The 23,207-nt window shown below is 41.4% G+C and overlaps 1 protein-coding gene and 1 long non-coding RNA gene across 2 annotated transcripts; both read right to left on the minus strand.

Annotated features, from left to right (window-relative positions):
- Positions 1–18,878: 18,878 nt before the first annotated feature.
- Positions 18,879–22,925, minus strand: LOC148040201 (uncharacterized). Its single transcript, XM_087663295.1, has 5 exons — positions 22,742–22,925; positions 22,122–22,622; positions 21,942–22,047; positions 19,179–19,313; positions 18,879–19,056 (listed from the first exon to the last, which is right to left on the minus strand). The coding sequence occupies exons 1-5, from the start codon at positions 22,923–22,925 to the stop codon at positions 18,879–18,881; spliced, it is 1,104 nt and encodes a 367-aa protein (XP_087519421.1).
- Positions 19,819–20,289, minus strand: LOC148040202 (uncharacterized). The gene is made up of 3 exons (XR_015688575.1): positions 20,186–20,289; positions 20,039–20,111; positions 19,819–19,934 (listed from the first exon to the last, which is right to left on the minus strand). It is a non-coding gene; the product is annotated as an uncharacterized LOC148040202 (long non-coding RNA).
- Positions 22,926–23,207: the final 282 nt, after the last annotated feature.

Consider the following 23,207-nt stretch of genomic DNA (forward strand, 5'->3'; position numbering starts at 1 on the left):
TGTTTTTCAAATTCGCCATTTTGAACTATGTTTTTTAATTATGAAAAGTTAATTTTGAAATCATAAGATAAAGATATGAAAATTCCAAACCTTGGAATATTCACTAGCTTAGAGAAAGAGGGGCATGAGGGGGGTGGTAGGAGACAGAGAGAGGCAAGATGGGGTGGAGAAATGAAATGAGATGATAATTTTAATGTTCATGTACACCACAATGAGTTTAAAAGTTTCATATTTAAGTAAAGTCTCTCCTTTTATTTTTTCCCATTACTCTTTACTCTACCCTCCACCTTTTTATCCTTCATAATCACAACCATGGCACGTTCCAAGCTTCCTATCAAGAAGGCACCTGCAAGAGTAAGAGCTCAACACTCTTTCGAATCTAGTGAGCATATTGTGAGTGACAAAGGTCCCCTAGTGGACAACAACGATGGCCCTACTGCAATTAATAATGGTGGTGCTACTGTGGCCAACAATGGTGGTCCTAGCATGGTCAATAATGATGGTTTGCCATTGTCCATAAATGGTGGTCCACATGCTCCAGTTTTGCTCCACCTCCCACTACTGCTCCAGCTAGTAATACATGTCCTCCAATACATAAGAAGCAAAGATGGAGACTAGGCATAGCTGTGCTATGTGGGATAAGGAAATTCTAGAAGAGTGCCAACTTGATTATTCCTAAGGCACCGTTCTCTAGGTTGGTATGAGAAATACTACAAAATCTGCAGTAAAGGCATCATCACAAGTTCTTTTCAAGGAATCAGGAATGGAAAATACCATGGCCAGACCTTCTCTTTCTGTCGTCAAGTAGTTCATCTCGGTCTCAGTGAGTTGTTTGCTAGCAAAGCTCACTGGATAATTGAGATTGTGTTTGCCAGGTTGGCACAACACTACCCCCACAAGGAATTTTGAAGCATCAATATGCACGTTATGCACGTCTAAGGTAATGGTCCAATCTGGGGCTTGTAGAATTGGTGATGTGGTCAGAGCCTTTTTTAATTCAACATTTGTGTATTGGCATTCTTCAATCCATTCAAATATAATCAACAGTTTTTACAAAGGTCTAGCAATCAATGCATAATTTAGCACAAACCACCGATAATACCTCGTATGGCCTAAGAAGCATTGCACTCCCTTATAGTTGGTTGGGGGTGGAAGATCAACAAAGATCTTGACTTTTGAAAGTCCATGGCGATGCCGTTCTTTGGCACCACATGCCCTAGGATGCATCCATGCTTTATCCAGAAGTGGCACTTTAAGGGATTCAAAGAGAGACGATATAGGTGACACTATTCAAAGACTGCTCAGAGTCTGTCTAAGTTTTCAGTCGAGTGAACACACAAGTCGTCTACGAAGACTTCTAACTCTTTCCTAAGTATGTCTTTAAATATAGTGCACATAAGGTGTTGAAAGGTGGCTGGCGTTAGTCAACCCGAAGGGCATAACTATGTAGGCAAAGACACCCTACTCAATGGGGCGAATGCAGTCTTATGCCTATCGTCAGGATGCACCTGCACCTGATTGTATTTAGAGAAGCCGTCTAGAAAATTATAGGCATCTTTCCCCACCACTCTCTCGAGCATGTGCTCAGTGTACGGTAATCGGTAGTTGTCCCTTTTAGTGGTAGCATTCACCTTCTTGTAATTGATTCACACCCTAATCTTTCTATTTTTCTTCATTACAATGACTATGGGTGATACCCAGTCTGTGTGCTCAATTTCGTAGATGAATCCTGCTCTCATCAGCTTGTCAATCTCTTCCTTGACTGCATGAGTGTGTTTTGGATTCATAGGGTATGGTTACTACTTGGCCGGTGTTGAGTCTGGCATCATGGGTATGTTATGAGTCACTACTTGAACCTATGACTATTAGATTAAAAGTCCAATGATCTACCTCCTTGAGTTCTTCTAAGGACCAAGCGAACAGGTCTAATACTCTCACAAGAGAGCAACGAGACTTGTCTCCTCTTCCTCTGTCAAGTCGTTAGCAATAAAGACAGGTTGGGGTGTCTCCCCTTCCTGGGCTACATTCACCTCCTTGACTTTGGCAGGTCCCTCGATGGGTTCACTTGCTTGCCCTTGATGCTTGTCATCCAATAGGATCACTACCCTATCACCCTTTTTAAACCTCGTAAATCTCTTAGGAAGGTCCTCTGATTTTCGTTGTTTGTCGTCCGCTCTTGCATCCTTAGACTATTCTACCCTTTCTTCTTTCAACTGTCTGCGCCTCAGGTCGACGAGTAGGTCCCCCTTGGTATGTCTAGTCTTGGGAGGCCTCAGTATTTCTGGGTTGCTCTCTAAACTCACTTCTGACTCAGAATCAAACTAATTTTATTTGCTAGATGAGGTAGTCTCCCCCGGTGGTCACGGATCAAGGGTGACTCCGTTCTAAGCAGCACTGGCGTGGTACTACTTGGTTGGGTTAGGCCTGCTTGTTCAAGATCTATGGCTCTTATATGTTCCATCCAAGCACGATCACAATCCATGTACATGACCCTTTGCTCTATCCTAAAGGTGTTCTTTCTCTGTGGCCTAGAGTCTACTCGTATATGTTCTATCTCTCGTCCTTTGGTGTTGTATTCTATGGTATCTATCTCACCCTCACTGAAGAAGCAACTGTCCTTGTATTTTTCGTCGAAAGCATCTTATCTCACCCTCACTGAAGAAGCAACCGTCCTTGTATTTTTCGTCGAAAGCATCTTTGTCTGACGACTCATCGTCTCTCCTAGGTCCTAGTATGTCTCGTGTCTTTGATCAGGGACTAGGGCCCAATTGTACCTGAGGTTTAGGTCATGCACCCTAGTCCATTGCCACCTTGGTTCATTTAAGAGATCTTGGAGTGGCTTGAAATTTGCTACTCTGGATCGCCAACTAGCTTTCCGATGAAATACTCTGAAATCTCATGGAGTTCCATCTTGTTGGTTGGCACTTGGAAAGTGACAGGGTTGGGTTTTCTGCAAAGGTTTCCTCCCATCATGCAGATTGGTACTGAGGGTGTACCCTTGGGCTCCCTGATCATTTTAATGGCCTATTCGTACTCCTCATTGTTCGAGAATGACAAGTTGATGGTAGCAAGGACATGCATCCAATCTCTCTCATCTTCAGGACATGGGATATACTTAAGATGAGACCATTCCCCCAGTCTTCTATCACTCTGGCATTGCGCATCCAGGGTCGGCCCAATAGGATATTGTAGCCCAATAGGATATTGTAGCCCACTCCCTTCATGACTATAAAGTCAACTGAGCATTGGACTCTGGCGATTTTCACTGACCAATTTTTTAGCACCCCAAATGGCTTCACTTTCATTTAGTTAGCTAATGTGACATTGAACCTAGCAGTCTCGATAGGTGGGTTGCCCCAAGTTTGGAGCACTGCATGGCTTAGTACACTAACTCCTACCCCTCTGTCTACAACCCTTTCCTTGTTGTGTCGCCTAGGGCTAAGACTGGTAAGACCACATGCATCTCAATGCCTTTCCAAAAAGCATTAACTTGAAAGGATTTAGGCATGGAGTGCAGCATCAAACTCAGTATCTACGTCTCTGTATCATGTTCTTGTAGGTCTACAACAACTTGCTCTTGTGACCCTTCAACCCACGGCTTCAAGTCTTTCCATAGGGACATATGTTGCCTGAGTAGATCTCCCAGGCTTAGCATCACAGGGGTGGTCACTAAAGTGGTAAGAAGGTCATTGGTTTCTCGTCTTTCTCCTATTGCAGATTGTCCTGGCCAATGGCCATGATTGGGTTACTAGCCCGTAGTGTTAAGGCTTTGCCTATGTGGTACTGCTTGTGACACAGTCGCATCTCTCAGTTTCAGTGGAGGGGTTGAGACTGACATGCTAATGCTGGAGAGATCCTTGATCTTGTCATCTAAGATGGGCTCAGTATCTTTCAGGTGTTCTTGGGCCTCCTTTACCCACTCCTTCAACTTCTCGATGGCCTCTAGTTGGCACTTTGGGTTGGGGTACTCCCTACCTTAGCACTTCCCTTTTCAGCCATCTTTGGGGCTGATGTCTCTGCCTTAGCATCAGTGACTTTCTTTCCAGCAAGTAGTGTTGTGGCACTCTCAATTTTGAGCATGAATTTAGCTTCAGGTCTCTTCTTCCTTTGCCTATGGCTCTTCTTCCCTATCAAGGCTATGTCAATATTGCTAGGACCTGGGAGTGATATGCTGACCTACTTTGTTTGTGCATGGATCATGACATGCAATGGGATAGGTGTAGCCTCCCCATCAAGATTCTCAACACCGAACAACCCCAATGGGATGGATGGCACGTTAGCTAAACTCGAGGATGGTATTCGCTTTGGACAATCAACAAAGAGATGAGTGATTCCACACTCAGGACACCTTAGGTCAACCTTGTCTCTATTTTGTTGCTCCCTTTCAGGACAGCATGGTGAGATGTGTCCTGAGTGACCACAAGTCCAACATATGATTGGATCTTGGGTCTACCCTCCTAGGCCTCTACCTCGTCCCTTACCCAATGCCATCACCAGCACTGATCGATAGTCCATAAGGACTGCATTGCCCTCATCGTCCTGCGAGACATCAGGGTATACGTAAGTCTCTTCCTCATTTGGCCCTTCCACGTAGTGGATTGGAGCATCACTTGGTGGATGTGTCACATAGGGACTAGGTGGTCTGGGTATTTCAGTAGGATTTATATCCATTCTAGGAACAAACGGCTTAACATCATTTGGCGTAAGAAGGGCCAATGGGGCTCCCCTTCCAAAGAAGTGTTACGGCCTATTCGATAGGTAAGGTTGACCATACAGTTGTGAGTACGGAAGTCTTCTAGGCAATCTACAATGCGTCATGTCATGACCAAACCTACCGCAATTAGCACAAGGTCGTGACCTGGGGTCTTGACACTTGGCTAGCAAGTGGTTCCCACCACAGTATATGCTTTGGACATGTGGTCGTGTTGGTTGTCTTAGCATCTCTTCCATCTTGGATATTTCCATTTTCATGTTAGCCAATTCTTGGTTGGTGTTTGCAATCTTTCCCTTATCTTGGGTACTTGCGCCTGATTGCTCGCTGTATGCTAAAGCTCTCTCCAAACTTCTAGAGTTGGTCCCTTCTTGGTTCGCGTTCCTAGAGCTCCTCTCCTTCAACTAGTCGTCTACTCAAATGGCCTCTTCGAACACCCTAGTTAACATGTCTTGCTGCAAGCTCGAGTTGCCTACCAAGGCTTTAGAAAGCTCCTCATTTCGTATTCCATTGATGAATACCATCGACACTGCTCTTTTGGTCGATCCTTTGCCCATCCGGATTCTCTTGAAGATACTCCTTACATGGGTCACATAGTGGCGGATGTCATCTTTTTCTTTCTGCTTGGCATTCATAAGTCGTATTAGTAGGTTGTTAGAGTATTCGAGCTTGGAAAATCTCTTAATGAAGAGGTTTCTAAGGCCATTGAAGTTTGCTCGATCTGCGGCATCTAGACTTGTGTACCAAGTCCGACCCTTGTCACCTAAGCAAATCCGTAATGCTTGAGAGCATTGAGTCAAGTTGGTAAGACCATTGGCCTCCCAGACCTGCTCGAACTACTCTATAAAGCTGTATGGATTGTCTTGGGGCTAGTACTTATCGAGTTGCTTAGTGAAAACTGGTATCTTATGCTAGCTCTTGGAGCCTTGGTTCACCCCTAACCTTGCTAGTAGTGACGTAGCTAATGCTATAGCGCTTTGCTGTGCTACTATGTTGTCTAGCAATCTCTTCATGAGAAGCTCACTTAGTGTCAAGTCTCCTTCTAGCGCTCTCTCATGGTTAGTTTGATTCGTGCCTACTAGGTTCATCACTCACTGTATCTCTTGCATCTCTACGTTCTGCCTCAGGCTCCTAGTTTGTTGGTCTCAGTTGTATTCCATTGCCTTGCAGTGCTTTATGGACTAGTTTCCTTTCCTCCTCTAGGTCAACTATGATGGCTTCTACCATTCTACCGCAATGCTCATATCGAGCATGAGAATTGTAGCTATTCACCAACTACTGGATCGCTCCTGGGAAAACTCCTAACTCATGTTCCTCATTCTTTTGCCTGCTGTCTGAGCTTCCTTCTCACATGGTTGTATTCTCGTGCTCCACCAAGCTGTCGATAAGGTTAAGGAGGTCAGGTAGATGCATGTCTCTGTTATTGTTCGCTTAGTCTTACGCTAGGCTCCGATTGCCCATCTATGTCTTAGGATCTTCTCTTATTGGTGGGTTTCTTCATGTTCTTTTATCTTAGTGAGTTTCTTAATTATTGCATACAATCCTCAAATTACCTCCACTTAGCGAGTGTATTCTTTTCCCTGAACTTGTGCTCAATCAGGATTTCGACTGTCCTTAGGTGTACTTCAAGTGCTGGAAGTCAAGGCGAGTGCGAAGAGCAAGTGTCTAAGCGGCTTGCGCACTCTTGTCCGCATCTTAGACCTGATAGGCTTGTTCAATCAATTCTTGGCTGTCTTGGTAGATTTTAGGGTTTCTTGCTACGCCTCTTACTTGGTTTAGGTTCGTTCGGGGTCTATGCCTCCACTAGCTACCATTAAGGCGTTGACTCTCTCAGCAACCTACTCAAGCTGCTAAGTAGCTGCGTCTTGCAAATTTTCCTATTCCTTGCCCTAGAATCGAGTTATGGGCATCGGGATGGCTCAAAAAGGTTGGCGCTGATGAGATCTAGTTGGGTTTGGTGCAAACTTTCACAAAATTTGTAAAATTTTGACTTGGCTCAACTCGTCCAAATTATAGGGGCCGAGTGATGGACTCCGACGGGCGGAAGGCCAAATAAGAACAATGGCCGAATTTGTGGCTCGAACGGCCGAATGGATGTGGCCAAGGTCAGGATTAGGTTAGTGAGTCGAGTTGTCCGAGGGGCAAGTGGGCCGAATGGTTCGAGGGCTAAGTGGGCTTAATATTAAGTTCATTTGAGTGGTCGATTCAGACAGGCTGATTGGAAATGGTTGAGTTAAGAGGACCGAGTTGTCCATTCAGACAGGTCGAAATGGCCAAATGCATGAGGGCCGAGGGCATATTTTGGGACTTGGCCCAAAACCAAGCCACTCAGACAGGCCAAGTCATGCATGATGATGGCAACACCGAGGATGATCTCATTGAAGCCAATGATCCAAGCTATCACCAAGGACGCCGACTTCCAGATCACAACAAATACATAGTAAGAAGGTTTTAATATACCTGAAGCATGCAAAGAACTCCCCGATGGCAAGATTGAATCGAATCACCAATGGAAACTCTCTCCCTCTCTCACTCACACACACTCTCTCTCACTGTTAGGGTGAAAGATGAGCTCTTCTACGGTCTCGTGGCCCTTAAGCCCCTTCCTAGACAAGATCTTGCTATCCTCAATCAATCCCTTGCCGATATTAATCATTCCAAACACTCTTTTTTTCTTGTTTACCCCGATTTGTGCCTGTTTTGCCATGTTTTACAACAGTAAACCCTATGCCTCTCCAATTTGATTTCTTAATCCTAACCTATGCTAAATGCAACAAGAATCAAAAGCAAATAGTTGAAATGATTTCCCCTTCTTTCCCAATCATCGGACAACCAAAATAACCAAAATACTTGTATTGAAGATCAAAAATCCCAAACTTCTTACCTATCTCAAGCTCCGTTTCAGGGATGAATTCCTTACTTCGATGCTCAATATGAGGTATGCAAGTGCTCAAGCTTGAATCTGTGGTCCCAGCAATGGAACCAAAATGTAGAGGGAGCTCAAGCTCAACCACCAAGACCCACGGACCACTTATTGTTCAAGCGTTCCTCTAAGCGCGCTCTAATGGCTATCTCTCACCTAGTCGACATGCCTTCGATCCTACGAATATAGTAAGCTTACCTTGATGCCGAAATGTGTTGCCTCCTCCTTCACACACACCGATAGCTTCACGATCCTAGATGCTAGCTTAAGCATCCTCAAGCCTCCTCCATCAAGCTCCATACACCATAGCCGTGCGGGTGCGAGAAAAGAGAAGAGAAGAGAAGAAGAGAAGGGGAGATGGTGAAGAGCTTCACCCAATTGATCCCTCACTCCCACGTGCTCACTCCCTCACACTCTCACTCTCCCTCTCTCAAGAGCACACACACTAGCAAGGAAGAGAAGAAGACAAGGAGAGAGATCTCTTGTTAGCCACACACCAAAGAATGAGCTTCCCTTCACTTTTTGAACTTTATATACAAACCCCAAAATCTCATGGGCACCCATCCCTTTTTGCATGACCGGTCGTTGTGGCAAAGTCCTTTTTCCTATTTCCCTCTTCTTGCCTCATGCCTTAAGCCTACACCCATCTATCCTTTTACAAATGGCATAGGAGGGAGCTTGGCGCTCTTTTACAAGAGTTTTTAGAGTTTTTTGAGGTGCCTTCCATTTAAAATTGTGTTTTTTTCCTCAGCTTAGCTTTAGGGGACACCTTTGCACCTTTGCTCTTATTCTGTCCTTTTTTCACTCCTTGCTTCATATTTCCTCCATCTCAAACTAAGGTTAACAAATATCCTCAATAGATTGAAATCATTGCAATGCCTTCAATCTTGGAGTCCATCTTTCTTCAAAATGATGGTAGATAGACTTTGAAGGTTGAGAATGTTGAGATGGCAAGCTCAACACGTGTGGACATTGATGATGGATCACCTGGCTAGATGAGTCCGCACATCTACACTTAGCACGTTGGTGGTTATTATGATACTCACATGGCCACTGACTTATCACTTATTATATTTAGTTTGTTACATCTGCCTACAACTGGCAAAGATATAACGCCAGTCGATTAGTGTAGTCAGTTATGCATTGTTTGACTTAGAAGGCCACTTTCCTTTATGTTGTATCTTATCTATACTTTGTGTACATTGTATAGTGTGTGGAAGAATAAGAAGAAACCAATAAGAAAACGTTTTGGCCTCCATCTCTCTTATTGTGTTTTTGAGTGAGCTTCCTCTTGTGTATACAGCGTGTGCTTGGCATAGCAGCTCAAGCAAGTCCCCCCACCACGCGATTCTTGACAGAGAAGAGCCAAAGATTGAAGAAATTGAAGCTTTCCTATCTAAAGCTATGGCTACCCTGCTGTGCATTAGGATCTCAAAGAGAAAATATGAAGATCAGTGACTTCAAGGCTTGTTCCTACTGAATACAATGCCAAGTGATAGTTTAATGGTTATGCAATCTCTAGGTAGATGATTATTACTTATTGTAGATTGTGGTTTGTGAGAAAAAAACCAGTGCAATTTGCAGTGCATTTTTTGGGTTGTTCCCTTGCCCCAATGCTTCATCACTTGTCACTCAATGGCGCTCTATCTAATACTCAAGAGTAAAGGATCATTACCCCATGGTTAGATAGGAAGAAAAGATGATTGGAGAGTAGGATGTTGCATTTCTTGGCAAACACCATGGAAGCTTCAGCCAAAAGCTTGAAAGAGAAGGAGAAGAAAGCTCTACTCCAAAAAGTAAATGAGGTTAAGCCAGTTTCTAGTCTAGTCACAGTACCTATTTTACCAAATATCTCCAAATTTTGCATGAAAGTTTAATTATGACTTGTTATTTTGTCCATCCACTGTCATATTGTCTCAAGATCTCCATATTTAATATATTTCCATCTGTGGATGTCTTGCAAGTCATTGCTAGTCATTGTCCATGTCTTATACCTATAGTACTTGTCTGAAATTGGTTTTTATTATGAAAAATTGGAATGAATATGAAGAAAATTGGAGAAAAATGGATCAAAGACTAATGATCTGATACCACTTGTCAAGGAGTGTACTGAAGAGAGAAAGAGGAGAGAGAATACTGTAGAAGAGAGAGAAAGAGAGTAACAAGGAGAGAGAAAGATAAAAAGCGGTGAGAAGACATAAAAGCTATGAGCAAGGTAATGAGGAAAGAGACAGTAATGTATTAATGTTTCAAAATATGTGAAAATTTACATGTCTCTCCCTTTCATACCTATGTGAGTGTGACATGGTATTACTATTATTTCTATACTAAACGTCTTTTCTTCCCAGCTTCTTACATATTCTTCGTGGTTCAATAGTTTGAAATCAAGTGATATGCATCCAAGAGATAGTTCTATTTATACCATGTTGATGCAATGGAATGCAAAGTGGATGACTATGAGTGTACAAACACTTTACTTAAGCAAAATCAACATTGTGAATGTGCTCAAACATTCTTTCCATGATTTTCTTTCACTAACAACTTTGCTGGGATGATAAGTGCTAGACTACTCCGTGCCACTATACCTTTTAATGCTTTAAATAAGATCAAAACCTATATAAAAAGTGCACAAAATATATCACATTTTGAACCATATTCATTAGCAAATAAAACCCCCTCTCTCCCTACCATTTAGGGTTTTTCTATACCATATAAAAAGTGCTAGACTACTCCATGCCACTATACCTTTTAATGCTTTAAATAAGATCAAAACCTATATAAAAAGTGCAATAAATATATCAGATTTTGAACCATATTCGACAAATAAAACCCCCTCTCTCCCTACCATTTAGGGTTTTTCTTACGATGGGTAGGTTAAGAGGTATTTCCATGTATATTTATTCATAAAATGAAAGCAATAAATAGACACTAAAACATACAAATAGAGGTAAGCTGAGACAAATCCTCATGCCTTATCTTCATTATAGTTGCACAACATGGCCCTAATTTTCCATAATTTTTCACATGTGATATCTAAGTTTTTCTCAATTAGGCATATATATACCTTGATGCACTACATTCCCCCTATGTCTCTATCCCCATGTGGCTTCTTCTAACCTCACTTTTCCACCTTCAAGAAAATTGGAGGAGGCTACCTTTCTTGATCTCATATAGCTACTACTACCCTATATCTTATGGGCCAATTTAGGCTCTCGTAACCATCATTTTGTTCACTTGCATTGTGTGATTATCAAAAGCATTCTCTAAGGGTCCCTCTTGCCATCTCTATCTCCTCCGCATTCCTACCTACCCTTATTGTTGTTGGAACATCCCAAATCATGGTCTTATTGGGGTGGTTTAGGGTAATCTTGAATAAAAACTCATTTTTTCTCTATTTTTCATATCTATTTGTAATTAAAATTCTATTTTTTTATGTTTTCTAATGTGAAACACATAATACTAGTGAGATTCATATTTTCTCTCCATGGAAACACAATTTACCCCATGATGGAACTCATAAAATTGACGATTTAGCATAAAATCGCACTTTTGCTTAAGACTTATTATTCGTGTTGATATTTAGGGGCAAAAAAGCTCAGAATCACAATCTAATTGGACATGTGACGTTTTGGTGTTAAAATCTATCACGCCTCTGTCACACATGCTTTTCGGCTTTTGGATCTGGTAGCTTCATAACACAAAACCTTCTGGGCATTAAATGGGGGATCACAATGACTTCAATTGACAAACAAATGCTTACATTGGATTTCCAATGTCGAAATGCATAAAGAGAAACTCTATCTCCTTGATACACAAATATCTCATTTTCCATGAAAATTGCCTCTTTTACAAGTCTCGTGGTCTTTTGTACTTACATCTCAACTTGAAAATTTGCTCTCATTGGCGACCATAGGATAGTGTGACTCAACCTATTGAATCCACAAACTAATTTGCACATATAAAATCCATACAGAGCATCAAAATACTGCAATGAAAACACACAATAAAACACAAACATAGCTCTCACCCTACCCTCGACAAAATCAAGGCATGAAGATCCACAATGAATAGTGAAGCATAATCTGAAAAAAATCTAGAGCTAGTCATGGACCAACTTCTCCAATAATTAATAAAGCAAAAAAAAGAATTTTAAATGGAGAAAAATATCTTTTATACACCAAAAAAATACACGAAATTCTAAATGTGTTTGTGGATGTATGATGGGCCTAAGGTATGAGTTTTAGCCTAAACTTAGCCCCATTTCCACGTTATATTATGTGATTTATTGCTTTTTGGATAAGAACATGGCATGAAAACATTCTTTACACCTACCATTGCAAGCATAACATTAAACGATAAGGAGAGAGGGGGATTTATGAGTGTTGATCATGGTTTTAAATATGTCTTATTCATTGTATTTTGCATATGTGCACTGTCATGATGCTATTTTGAATCAATAAAATGGTTCAGCATGACATATCATCCATTCTTGCATTGCATTCATTACATGGTATTGGAAATACACATCTTGGATGCATAGCACCTGCTTTTATGAATATTGACCCACATTGAGGGTGAGTCCCAAGCTATAGGAATAGTGATCTATTTCCTTTGGAGAATTTATTCAATGAGGATTATACTTTATCTCTTGGAACAGTTGATGATAAGAGAGGACCATGTATCACACGTGTTGTGTGTGAATGGCACATCTTGGGGCCAATCCCTAAGGTGTAGGAGAGTCGTAGTCGACTACGATGTCGTGATGCTGCGCATCCACCATTGCAAATCTGAGGGTGAAGTTTTTCACCAAGAATTTGATCATATTAGTCACTGTCATTAGGATTTTGTTTTCTATTGTGTGTGTATCTTTTTTGTTTTCATTTGGATGACGCACGAGCACTTGTAGTTAGGCTAGGAACAATTTCTTCAATGCATTCTTTTTTTTTTTTGTGGAAGCATCACTCGATTGATTGCATAGCATGGATTCTAATTTGCAAACTGCATGAGTGATTGGGCACGAAGTTCTTTTCCGAAGCATGTTCTTGATAGGCACAATTCATGGACAATTGGTTCACATGAAGATCTTCGTTTTGAAGACTCAAGGACCTGAGGAAAATATTGCAAAGTTGGTCCTTTGCTTTGGTCTTTTCCCATGTGATTTTTAATTCGAATGTTGCCAGCATAGATAGTCACTTCAAAAGTGAAATTTGTTTGAAAGTTAAAAGTTATTACCTTATATCATGGTCATTTAAGCAAAGTATTGCTACATCCGACATTTGCATTCTTTGTATACATCCAAGTATTATCTTCTTGGAAAAGTTTTATACAAGCTCAAGAGGGCCATGTAAACTCGGAAGTTATAGAAAATGCTTGTAAATCAAAATTACTGCTACAATTTATCAACATCAAGATTTGATGAAATCTCCAACAATGCCTTTGAGGAAGCATGGGCTGAATAACTCTTCTACTGGATGAACGTATTGAGAGGCCATGACTTGTGCTGTAGCCTAGAAGTTGAGCAATTGATTTATCATCAACCCTTGCTGCACCTGGAAATGATAATCTTCCAAAGGCAGAGGAGACTATAGACCCTTCTTCCAAACCACGGAAATAGAATCCTTTTTGGCAAAAAAAAAGCCACGGGAAAAGATACTAGAGGAGTAAGGGAAGGATTGGAGGAAGCTTGATGCAGATTTAGAAACAAAATCTCTTGACAGGGTGGACACTGAAGAGGAATTATCTCTCAAAGATGAAATAAAGGCCTTGCAAGCAGCTATAAACTATAAAGATGAAGGAACTATAGAAGAAGTGGAGTCACAATCATTACAAAATTTGCAAGAGAAGCTTGTTCAGAAGAAACTAGAACTGGAGCACCTAATGACATCATTGAATAAAAAGGCACGTTTATCTAGAGTATGGAATGGAAGACCATCCTCTCGATCCGGAATCAAAGAGATAGGCAGAGCTTGGGGCAAATCTCATGGTAATGGCTCACTAAGAATCGAGAGAAAGGGAGGCACAATGGAACCATGCATAGTGAACACTGCATGGATTGGAGCCCCAACAAGAGCACTTACCATGAACTCAATGAGATAGCTGAGCAAGCTAAGCACCGTGCTGAAATTGCAAGGCTGAAGGAACTCCACACTTTGAAAAGGCATGATGAGTGTGCTGTGAGGTTGAAAGGTCTGAATATTGATACTATACAACAGTCATATGCAGTGTGAGACCAAACGAGGAGTAGGCTGAGGGCACATGCTGAGGGCAGAAGCAATAGTCTGTAGGGTAGCCATTCGCTTCCCAGATGGTAAAAAAGGTCAAAGGAAGTTTATGCGTGCTGATCCTATTTAGCTATTATGGTTTTTTTTTCCTACTCCCAGGTCAAGGAAGCTGCTAATCGGAGAAATTTTCTTCTCACACAACCGATCCCAGGCCTCAGAGGTGGAGTACCCAGTTACAAGAGGAAAGTCAGTAGATATGATAACGGGATGAATAGCATGCAAGCAGAGTTAATGGCTTATGATGGTAGCCTAATAGGGGAGTTGCTCGACAGTTCTCAAAATGGCCTAAACATGATGTAGATCGGCGGCACGATGATGAAATCTTTGAAGTCGTTTAGAGATGCTTTTTATAAGCTTTTTGGAAACGATTTGATTGATGGCGCTCAATACCGAACACAGCAAAACATCATCATTTACGATTAAAAAATGACACTTTTCCTAAGCTTTTCTAAAGCTGTGATAATTCAAGGTGGAATATGGTTATAAAAGTGAGCAGGAGGGGAGCGACGAGGGGGGGAAATGACGATCTCAGCAAAAGATGCTAATACACAGAAGGTGACACAGTAAACGACGGAGAAGAAGCTATGAAGTCTAAGGGATCAACATGCAGTTGAAGAAGGAAAATGAGCAACGATGAACATGCTGAAGGAGAGACCGAGAAGAGCGAAGCTGAGGAGTTACATGAAAGTCAAAGGTGACGAGAGGAGGGCGACTTCTGAAGCGGCTATTCACAGAGCTCGCAACTATGCAATCAGGCTCGAAACATGGAAGGGAGTGAAGCTGTAGTTATCTTTCATAGCCGATATGTCATGAACTTGAAGGAGGTCTACTACTAACTCATGTAGAGAACATCATGACCAGCAAGCTTCTAGCTGTTGAAGGGTTTTGGCTACATTAAATAATCATGATTCTTCTGCAAACGTGTTTCCACGTGGTTTGACTTCTTGCTCAGCACCCTCCTTATCATGTTTCGATATAGAAGCATAGTGGTTTTCTCCCCTGAACCTTCAAACTTGGGAGTTTCATATCTACTTTACCAAAACACTTTAAATCACTTTTCTTTTCATGAAAAATATGCTCTCTTGTGATCAAACCTTGAAGAACTCTTGATTCAGTTATTTTCTTCTAATCTATCCTTTGCATACGTCAATCAAATAACCTATGTTATGATGTATTTCTTGTATTTCCACTTCACTTTTTAATGCCAATGTACGTATTAGTTCAATTATGAAACCCAAGCATTCTTTTTTCCATGTATTAATCTGAAGAAGAGTACTCTTCATCATCTTTTGCTCCCATCTTGCTAAGCGTCCCTATGACGAGCGACTTTCACGAACCCCCTTGTGCATATTCTAAGCGACACTTAGTGAACCCGACGTGAAATGTCACTTCTGATTGTCGAGATGGGAGACTCTTCAAATAATCCACCCACTTCATCATCGAGTGCTTCTTTCTTTTTGATCGATGAGATGAAGAATTTATTGCAAACTCTTTCTTCATCCATTATGATGTAGGATCAACAGATGTAGTTATCAATGCAGCAGCAACAACAGTTACATTGGATCAACAACGAATGTTGCATCAAGAACAAGAGCATATGCATGGTGCAACCAAAGCGACCGAGGCTATGGTAAGTGAGCGTAAATTATTTGAAAGCCAGAATGTTTCAGCCTATCTTAAAGCTTGTGAAATCCAGATGTGCTTCTTTGAAGTTCCTACCAATTGGAGCAACTATTTCCCACGGCTTGTCACGCCTGCCTTGCGGGTTAGAGTGATTGATTTATTTGTGCAAGACTCAAACTAGAATTTTTTCAAGAAGGCTCTCAAAGATGAATATTTTTTGGAGGATTATGGTATTGCTATGCAGAAGACATTCAGAGAGTGGGTCTATCAGCCCAATAAAGGACTTGTTGCTTCCGAGTTATTGCGGGAGTTTGAAGAACATTACAACTAGTTGGATGCACTAGAGCAAAGAACCCTAACCTCGAAGAAAGTGGAGTTATTCTTGCAAGTGGCAGATCCTGCACTTCAAGATTATTTGAGAGAGCTCCTTGAAGACCATACACAGCCTACGGGATTGAAGACTAATTGGCAAGATGCTGTGGATGCGATTTCTACACCGACAAAGAGGTGAAGATGGAAGGCTTGCTTGTAGAACGGCATGCAAACACCTCTAGCGATGTCTTCTCCTACCTGGACTTCTCCTACTTCTCATGTTGCTCCTTCCACTTCTTCCTCTATTACTCATCCTATTTATATGCCTACTTCCATACCTATGCCTATTCCTGCTTGTCAAGAATCGCGTGATGGGGGAATTTTCTTGAGCTACTGCGCCAAACACACACTGTACACACAACAGGAAGCTCACTCAAGAACACAAGAAGAGAGATGGAGGCCAAAACGTTTTCTTGCTACTTTCTTCTTCTTCTTCCACACACTATACAATGTACACAAAGTATAGATAAGATACAACATAAAGGAAAGTGGCCTATTAAGTCAAACAGTGCATAACCGACTGCACTAATCGACTAGTGCTATGTCTTTGCCAGCTGTAGGTAGGTGTAACAAACTAAATATAATAAGTGATAAGTCAATGGCCATGTGAGTATCATAATGACCACCAATGTGCTAAGCGTAGACATGCGGACCCATCCAGCCAGGTGGTCCATCATCAATGTCCGCACGTGTTGAGCTTGCCATCTCAACACTCCCCCTTAAGCTCAATTCTATCTCTGCAACTCCAAGTAAGCTTCGGAACTTTCGAAGCTTCTCTGCGCCCAATGCCTTTATGAAAATATCAACTATCTGATCCTATGTGCTAACATATAACAAGTCAATCTGTCTTGTAAGTACCTTCTCTCTCACAAAGTGGTAGTGCACCTCAATATGTTTTGTCCTAGCATGGAACATTGGATTCCTAGCTAGTTGTATGCTACTCATGTTCTCACAATGAATGACAACTGGACCATCTCCCTACACATCCAAATCACCTAATAACTTTTGCAGCCATACCACCTCACATGCTACCATAGTATTACCTCTATACTCAGTCTCTGTACTCGATAAAGTAACTGTAGGTTGCTTTTTGCTGCTCCATGTAACTGCTGCACTACCAAGGGAAAACATGAATCCACTTGTAGATCTTCTGTCTGACATGCTATTAGCCCAATCTGCATCTGTATATCCAAAGACATGTACATCCTTACTTGCACATTTTTCTCCAATGGTAGTGAAAGAGGCTTACATGTTGTCATACCATACTTGGATAACATATCCAAGCCATACTGCCTTTGGGATAGCCATATACCATCATCACATCTGATCACCTCAATACCAAGAAAGTATCTCAGCTCACCTAAATCTTTTATCTCAAACTTCTTCTTCAAGATGTCCTTAACTTCAGCATCCCATTGTCACTATCACCTACAATAATCAAGTCATCCACATAGATGACTATGATGACCAAACTTGCATCTCCCTTTCTCACATAAAGTGAGTGATCAACATCAGAAATACAAAATTCAATATTGACAAGATACTCTTAAATCTTGTCAGACCATGCTCTAGGTGCTTGCTTGAACCCATAGAGCGCCTTCTTTAACTTGCACACATATGTGGGATGCTCTAAATCCTCATAACCTGCTAGCTGCTCCATATACACTTATTCTTGCAATTCACCATGCAAGAAGGCATTCTTAACATCCATTTGCTACAAACTCCAACCTTTGGCTATTGCCAAGGCAATCACACACCTAACAGTTGCCATCCTAGCAATTGGACTGAATGTCTCTTCATAATATATGCCATATGTTTGAGAATCTATCCAAGTGGGCTCAACATCCTTAACTAGTTTCATCATCCAAACTCTCCAAACCACTAGAATCTCCTCAACATATGGCATACATTATGAAGAGACATTCAGTCCAGTTGCTAGGATGGCAACATCCTCAAAACAAGTGGACTCAACATCCTTAACTAGTTTCATCATCCAAACTCTCTGAACCACTAGAATCTCCATCAAATCCCAAATGACTGGTAGATGCATCAATACCATCCAGCACATTCTTCTTTTCTTTATCCTTCTCTGCAACACTTATAGATCCACCTCAAAGTGTGGGGCTACTCCTTAGTCTCCCAGACCAAGGGCTCACTATAGGTGTAGTATCAAATGATATTTTTGGTCCACTAAGACTCTGTGATTCTTGTTTATCTTTCTGCACATAGCTATCTTGATCATTATCATCATCGAAAACATCACCAGCAGGTGTATACCAACTTCCCATCTCATCAAAAATCACATCCCTGCTCACTTTGAACTCACCTGTGATAGGGTTATAACAAGGATACCCTTTCTGCTCTAAAGAGTATCCAATAAAAACACATTTTTCTGCCTTTGGATCAAGCTTCTTATGTAGCTCATCTGGCACATGAACGTATGCAACATAGCCAAATACCTTCAAGTGCGATACATCAGGCTTCTTGCTAGTAAAGCATTCTTGAGGAGTCATCCCATGAACTGCAGTTGTGGGAGTTCTGTTCATAATGTAAACAGTAGTATGGACAGCCTCAGACAAAAAATGTTTGGGCATATTCTTTTCGGGGATTTTATTTTTGCGGGCTTTCATTTTCGTTCTTTTCTAATCAATCTCTTTTTTTCGAGCTTTTTCGTGCAACATATCCATTCTGCATATAAATAGTCCTACTTAAGGAGTACGACACATTGCATTTACATGAACACACACACATCAAAAAAACAAAACCAACGGAAAACTAGTAAAATATATTCGTGTCAAATAGTTGCAAGGTACACTCTTCCTAAAAACAAATCAAAGATCCCAATGCATGTAATCTCTTAGACAAAATCGGGCATAGTCACATGACGAAGTGTATAATAAACATATATATAAAAGTAGTAACAAAATGAAATGTCTAGAGTCTCTCGAAAAAAAAAACACACTCTCTCTCAGCATGGTACCGGTCCACACACTATGGTGGACAAACACTCCCCATAGAGCACATCATCTATTTCTAGACACATGCAATGTCTCATCTCCTCTGCACTGGCCCGCGCCAAACCACCACACCCCGCAAACACATCCAAAACATAGTCGTAGCGTTTCGTAAATGTAGCTAGTAACCACCTAACCATATCACCAATCACATATCACCAATCAAGATACAGAATCTTTGCGGCCATGCAAGTAGAAACAATGAAAATACCATACAAGGTAACCTGAGAGCAAAAACATGCAAGACTACTTACCGAAAGAAAAGATGAGACCTCTCTGCTCCGCCTCTGACAATGACACCATCAACGTCCATGGGAAAGACACAATCATCCATCATGTAGCTACGATACGCTGGAAACAATCTCTCTGAAATCTTCTCCCCAGCCTCTCTGTCGTAGCAAGGCACAACATGACCAGCACGATGCCAAAGACACACAGTAAGATCAAGTACCTATTCACGAGTGGAATTAGAATAAGTGATCCATGTTTTTATTTAAAGCATGTAACATAAACTTTATTTAGAACATACAACCGTACGTTCAACGTATCCAACTTTGTTATCTTACCGCCTCTCTAGTAACGGGATGTCGATAAGCCTTGGAGTCACACATGAGTGTCCAAGTGCGGTGAAGCACAAACCCCACCCTTGCTGCATCCGTAATAAACTCACCTATATGCTCTGCTAAGCACATAGTGACTAAGAATCCCTGGTCAGCCAAATACTCGCGAGCAAGGTCCATACAACCCATAACTAGACCCTTTGAGAACGTGTTCCACTTGGGAATAGTCATGCCCTCTACAAACAACATTGGTATTATGATATATGAGAAGTGAGTTTGATGTAAACCTTGTGTGATAGAAAGCATAACTTACCCAAAGGGATGGGACCTAGAGCATCCACAAGCAAGCTCGTAGGAAAATCCGCAAATATCAATCGAGCCACCTCTTGACATGGAACTCCATCTTTGCTATAAAGATGCATCTTTTGTGTTGCCAAAAACTTGTTGATGCTATACACAAAACAACATAGTCATTAATGCAAAGTAACCGATGATGCAATGCTATATGCAACATGTAAATTGATGTTCTTGCAATATGTAGTTGTCATGTCTACCTATCAAGGGCAAATCTATCAATTTGGGTCACATCCACTAATAGAGCATCGACATATGTTTGATACTGGAACCCTGCAACAATTATCTCAAAGTAATTTATTTTTAATAATCATACACGAATTTCAAGTTAATATAAGACTTCTCACCTACTAAACGGGTCATAGGTCGCCTCTCCCAATTCTCTCGACCAAGAGATGAATCTGCAACAAAGGAGGTGGTGGGTGCCATAGAGGACTCTGGCACATTTTTTCTCCCTGGATTACCTTGAGTACCCTGGGTGGCACCTTTGGTAGCCTTGGTTGCTTGCTTCTCTACAGTGGTGGGTGCGGTAAGCGGTTCATGAGTATCAACTCCCTCCTTGAATCCTACATAGTATCATTCACCCTTAGACTCCCATGCATGAGCACAAAAACTATTGCTACAAAAGCGACAAGATGTTTACATAGATTGAAGTACTTACTGTCATGCAGATCTTTCTCTTGCTTAGGGATAACCCCCACAGGGTAATCTAGCCACCAAGGGCAAACACTTGCCTCCCATGCCGTCAATTTTCTATCACGTAATGATGGAGAATACATAGTGTTCTCGTCACGAACATCAATCCACTCTCTTGTGAATTGCGGAGCTGCATCTAGCCTCTTCTCTTCTACACATTGTAGTATCCACCTGCAACATTCTTGCCAATTACGCAAGCAAATGCATGCAATCTAATATGAAAATCAGACAATCTAATATGAAAATGCATGCTAACCTATAAATCACACGTTTGGCTGAAAACGTAAGCTCCGGCATCTTCTCTGCAACATCTGAAGATTTCACTCCATCCAAGAGGTGTACAAAAGCCTACACAAGTTTCACAAGCGCTTAACATTAGCACATATACATTTTAAGAAAGAACTTAAGAAAGCAATATGTTGGCACTGCATTGAGTCAACCTGCATGACATGATTCTTCATGTTAAGCTTAAAGAACTCCTCAAATGAATCTGGTAGCTGTGGACCTTCTACTTGTATCCTATCAATCTGAAGTAGTGCCTCCGAATGCAAGTGAGCCCAATATGTCTCTTTCTTCATGTAAACCCGAAAGAGCTTATAATCACCAAAATGCGGGTATTGGGGGTCTTTGGCCTTTGTGAGACTCATAAGATGCAACAATATTTTTTTCCTGTGATGCACAACAATATACACAAATAGAAAGCATTGAAGAAAAAAGCATCACATACACACACCTTGCGTTATATATACAAATTACCTTTCCGCAGGGATTTTTGAGCTTGTGAGACAATACAGCTTGTCTCTTGTGATCTTGAGCATGCTTGCATCATCCCACTTTAGCCCAAATAACAACTTAAAGAACTCATCACCATTTTGGGGATTAGCAATGGATAGGTATTTGTAACCCCTATCCTTAAGGCGCTCCTCTTCCACCCTTGTAGCCTTCTCCAAACGTTTCTTCCTCTCTACCTCATCTAGACCAAGAGCCTCAAGCTTAGCAGTTTCTTTTGAGATGAAGACATGAAATTCATCCTATCATTCCAAAAAAAAAACTAAATTAGAGATAGAAAAGCACATCTCATACAAGTGAGCCATAGAAAGAAAATCACCTTCCATACAAGCTAAGATATCAAACCGCAAGGAGAGTTATACCATGGAGCAACACCATGATAATACCTTGCCTCTATACTCATCTCAACCTCAGCCCACTTCCTCATGGCCGGACTCAATCTATCTAGAATGGAGTCTTTGTTTGCAATACCAAACTTTTGAAACATATACACCTCATGCGCAATATTTGGAGTAACATGAGCTCTGGCAATACTATTGAAAACGAACAAAAGCATAATATGAGAATGTAAGTGTAACATATTACAAAGAGGAGCATAGTTAAAGGAAGAAGACTTACGCGTTGGTGGTGTCTAGTGCGAGTAGTAGCTCTGCTTCCTTTGCCTTGGGCACCTCAATGAATTGGCACCGTACACTAACATGGTAGTGAGCACAGTCGGAGTACTCTGTAATTGAAAACCAACAAACATAAGAATGGGATACGAACATTCAATACTTGTATGTATAGTGGACAACTTACTTTCCTTGATGCGTTTCCACCACGTTTTAAGCCTGTGGTTTCCATCCCAAACCAAGAACTTTTTACCCTTAAGGTCTTGCCACTCTCTTCCAAGAGCCCTCTCAAAATCCTCATTTCTTTGACGCCATATTGGACCCCATTCATCTAGATTGCTAGCTGTCACAGACATGGTCTCCCCTCTCGGACCTTCAACTGACACAAGGAAGTGTCCCATAGTCTCAAGATAACCAGTGGAATCAAAGGAAGGAATCAACCACTGGGCATCATCCGTAGCAAATCTGACTGCCTCATGAGCCACTAATCTGCAAAGAGGCACAAGAGGAGGTAGCGTCCTCTTTTTTATATAAAATTGACTCAGCACATCCTTCATCAGTCCTAGAGAGACTTGCTTGCCTAAGTTCCTTGAGTGCTTCTTTTCTTTTTCATCATCATTCTCCCTTTGATCACTATCACCACTCACCTCTTCTTTGTCATCTAGACTATCATGCTGCACATTAGTCTCTGTAGGAGCAGATATTAATAAGTAAAAATTAACAAAAGTAGCATTAAACCAATCATATTTAATACATAACACTGAACAAAGCGTCATATGTAAATGAAATGGACACATAAGTGACTACCTGTGTGCTCCGCAACCCCGTCAATTGTATTGGAGTCCCCATCCACTTGTGCTTCGTCATCAATGTAGACACATCTTTTTGGACCACGTCCTTTCTTTGTTGAAGGAGTGTCCACTGATCTCAAACGCGATGATGCTTCTTGCTCTAAGATCCGCCCAGGAACACATCCTGAACGTAGCTTCATACAGACTTCACGGCTACTATGAGGTGACACACATTTCTTTCTCTTTTTAAGCACTCTTTTAGGTGCCATAACTTTCTCTACACACTTACAAATAGATACACAATCAACCTCTTTAAGATTAACAACACAATCAATCTATTTAAGGTTAGCAACACAATCAATCTCTTTAAGGTCACGGGACAAAGCCACGGACGAAGCCACACGCTTGTGCATAAGCCCACGGATCGTCCGCGCGGACGCGGACGATTGGGGGGTTCAATCTCTTACCTTATTCTCACGAAG

The sequence above is a fragment of the Lygodium microphyllum genome, chromosome 2 (genome assembly GCF_053477565.2).
Source record: "Lygodium microphyllum isolate KBCC chromosome 2, Lygodium_microphyllum_v1.1.10, whole genome shotgun sequence".
NCBI classification, from domain to species: Eukaryota; Viridiplantae; Streptophyta; class Polypodiopsida; order Schizaeales; family Lygodiaceae; genus Lygodium; species Lygodium microphyllum.

Bases quoted from the DNA above. Each gene is read 5' to 3' on its own strand.
- LOC148040201 (XM_087663295.1), bottom strand. From the start codon at position 22,925: ATGAAGCTACGTTCAGGATGTGTTCCTGGGCGGATCTTAGAGCAAGAA. The intron at 19,314-21,941 runs GTAAGTCTTCTT...TTGCTACGACAG, and splicing joins GCACTAGACACCACCAACGC to AGAGGCTGGGGAGAAGATTT. The intron at 19,057-19,178 runs GTAAGTAGTCTT...TGATATGGTTAG, and splicing joins AGGTCTCATCTTTTCTTTCG to GTGGTTACTAGCTACATTTA.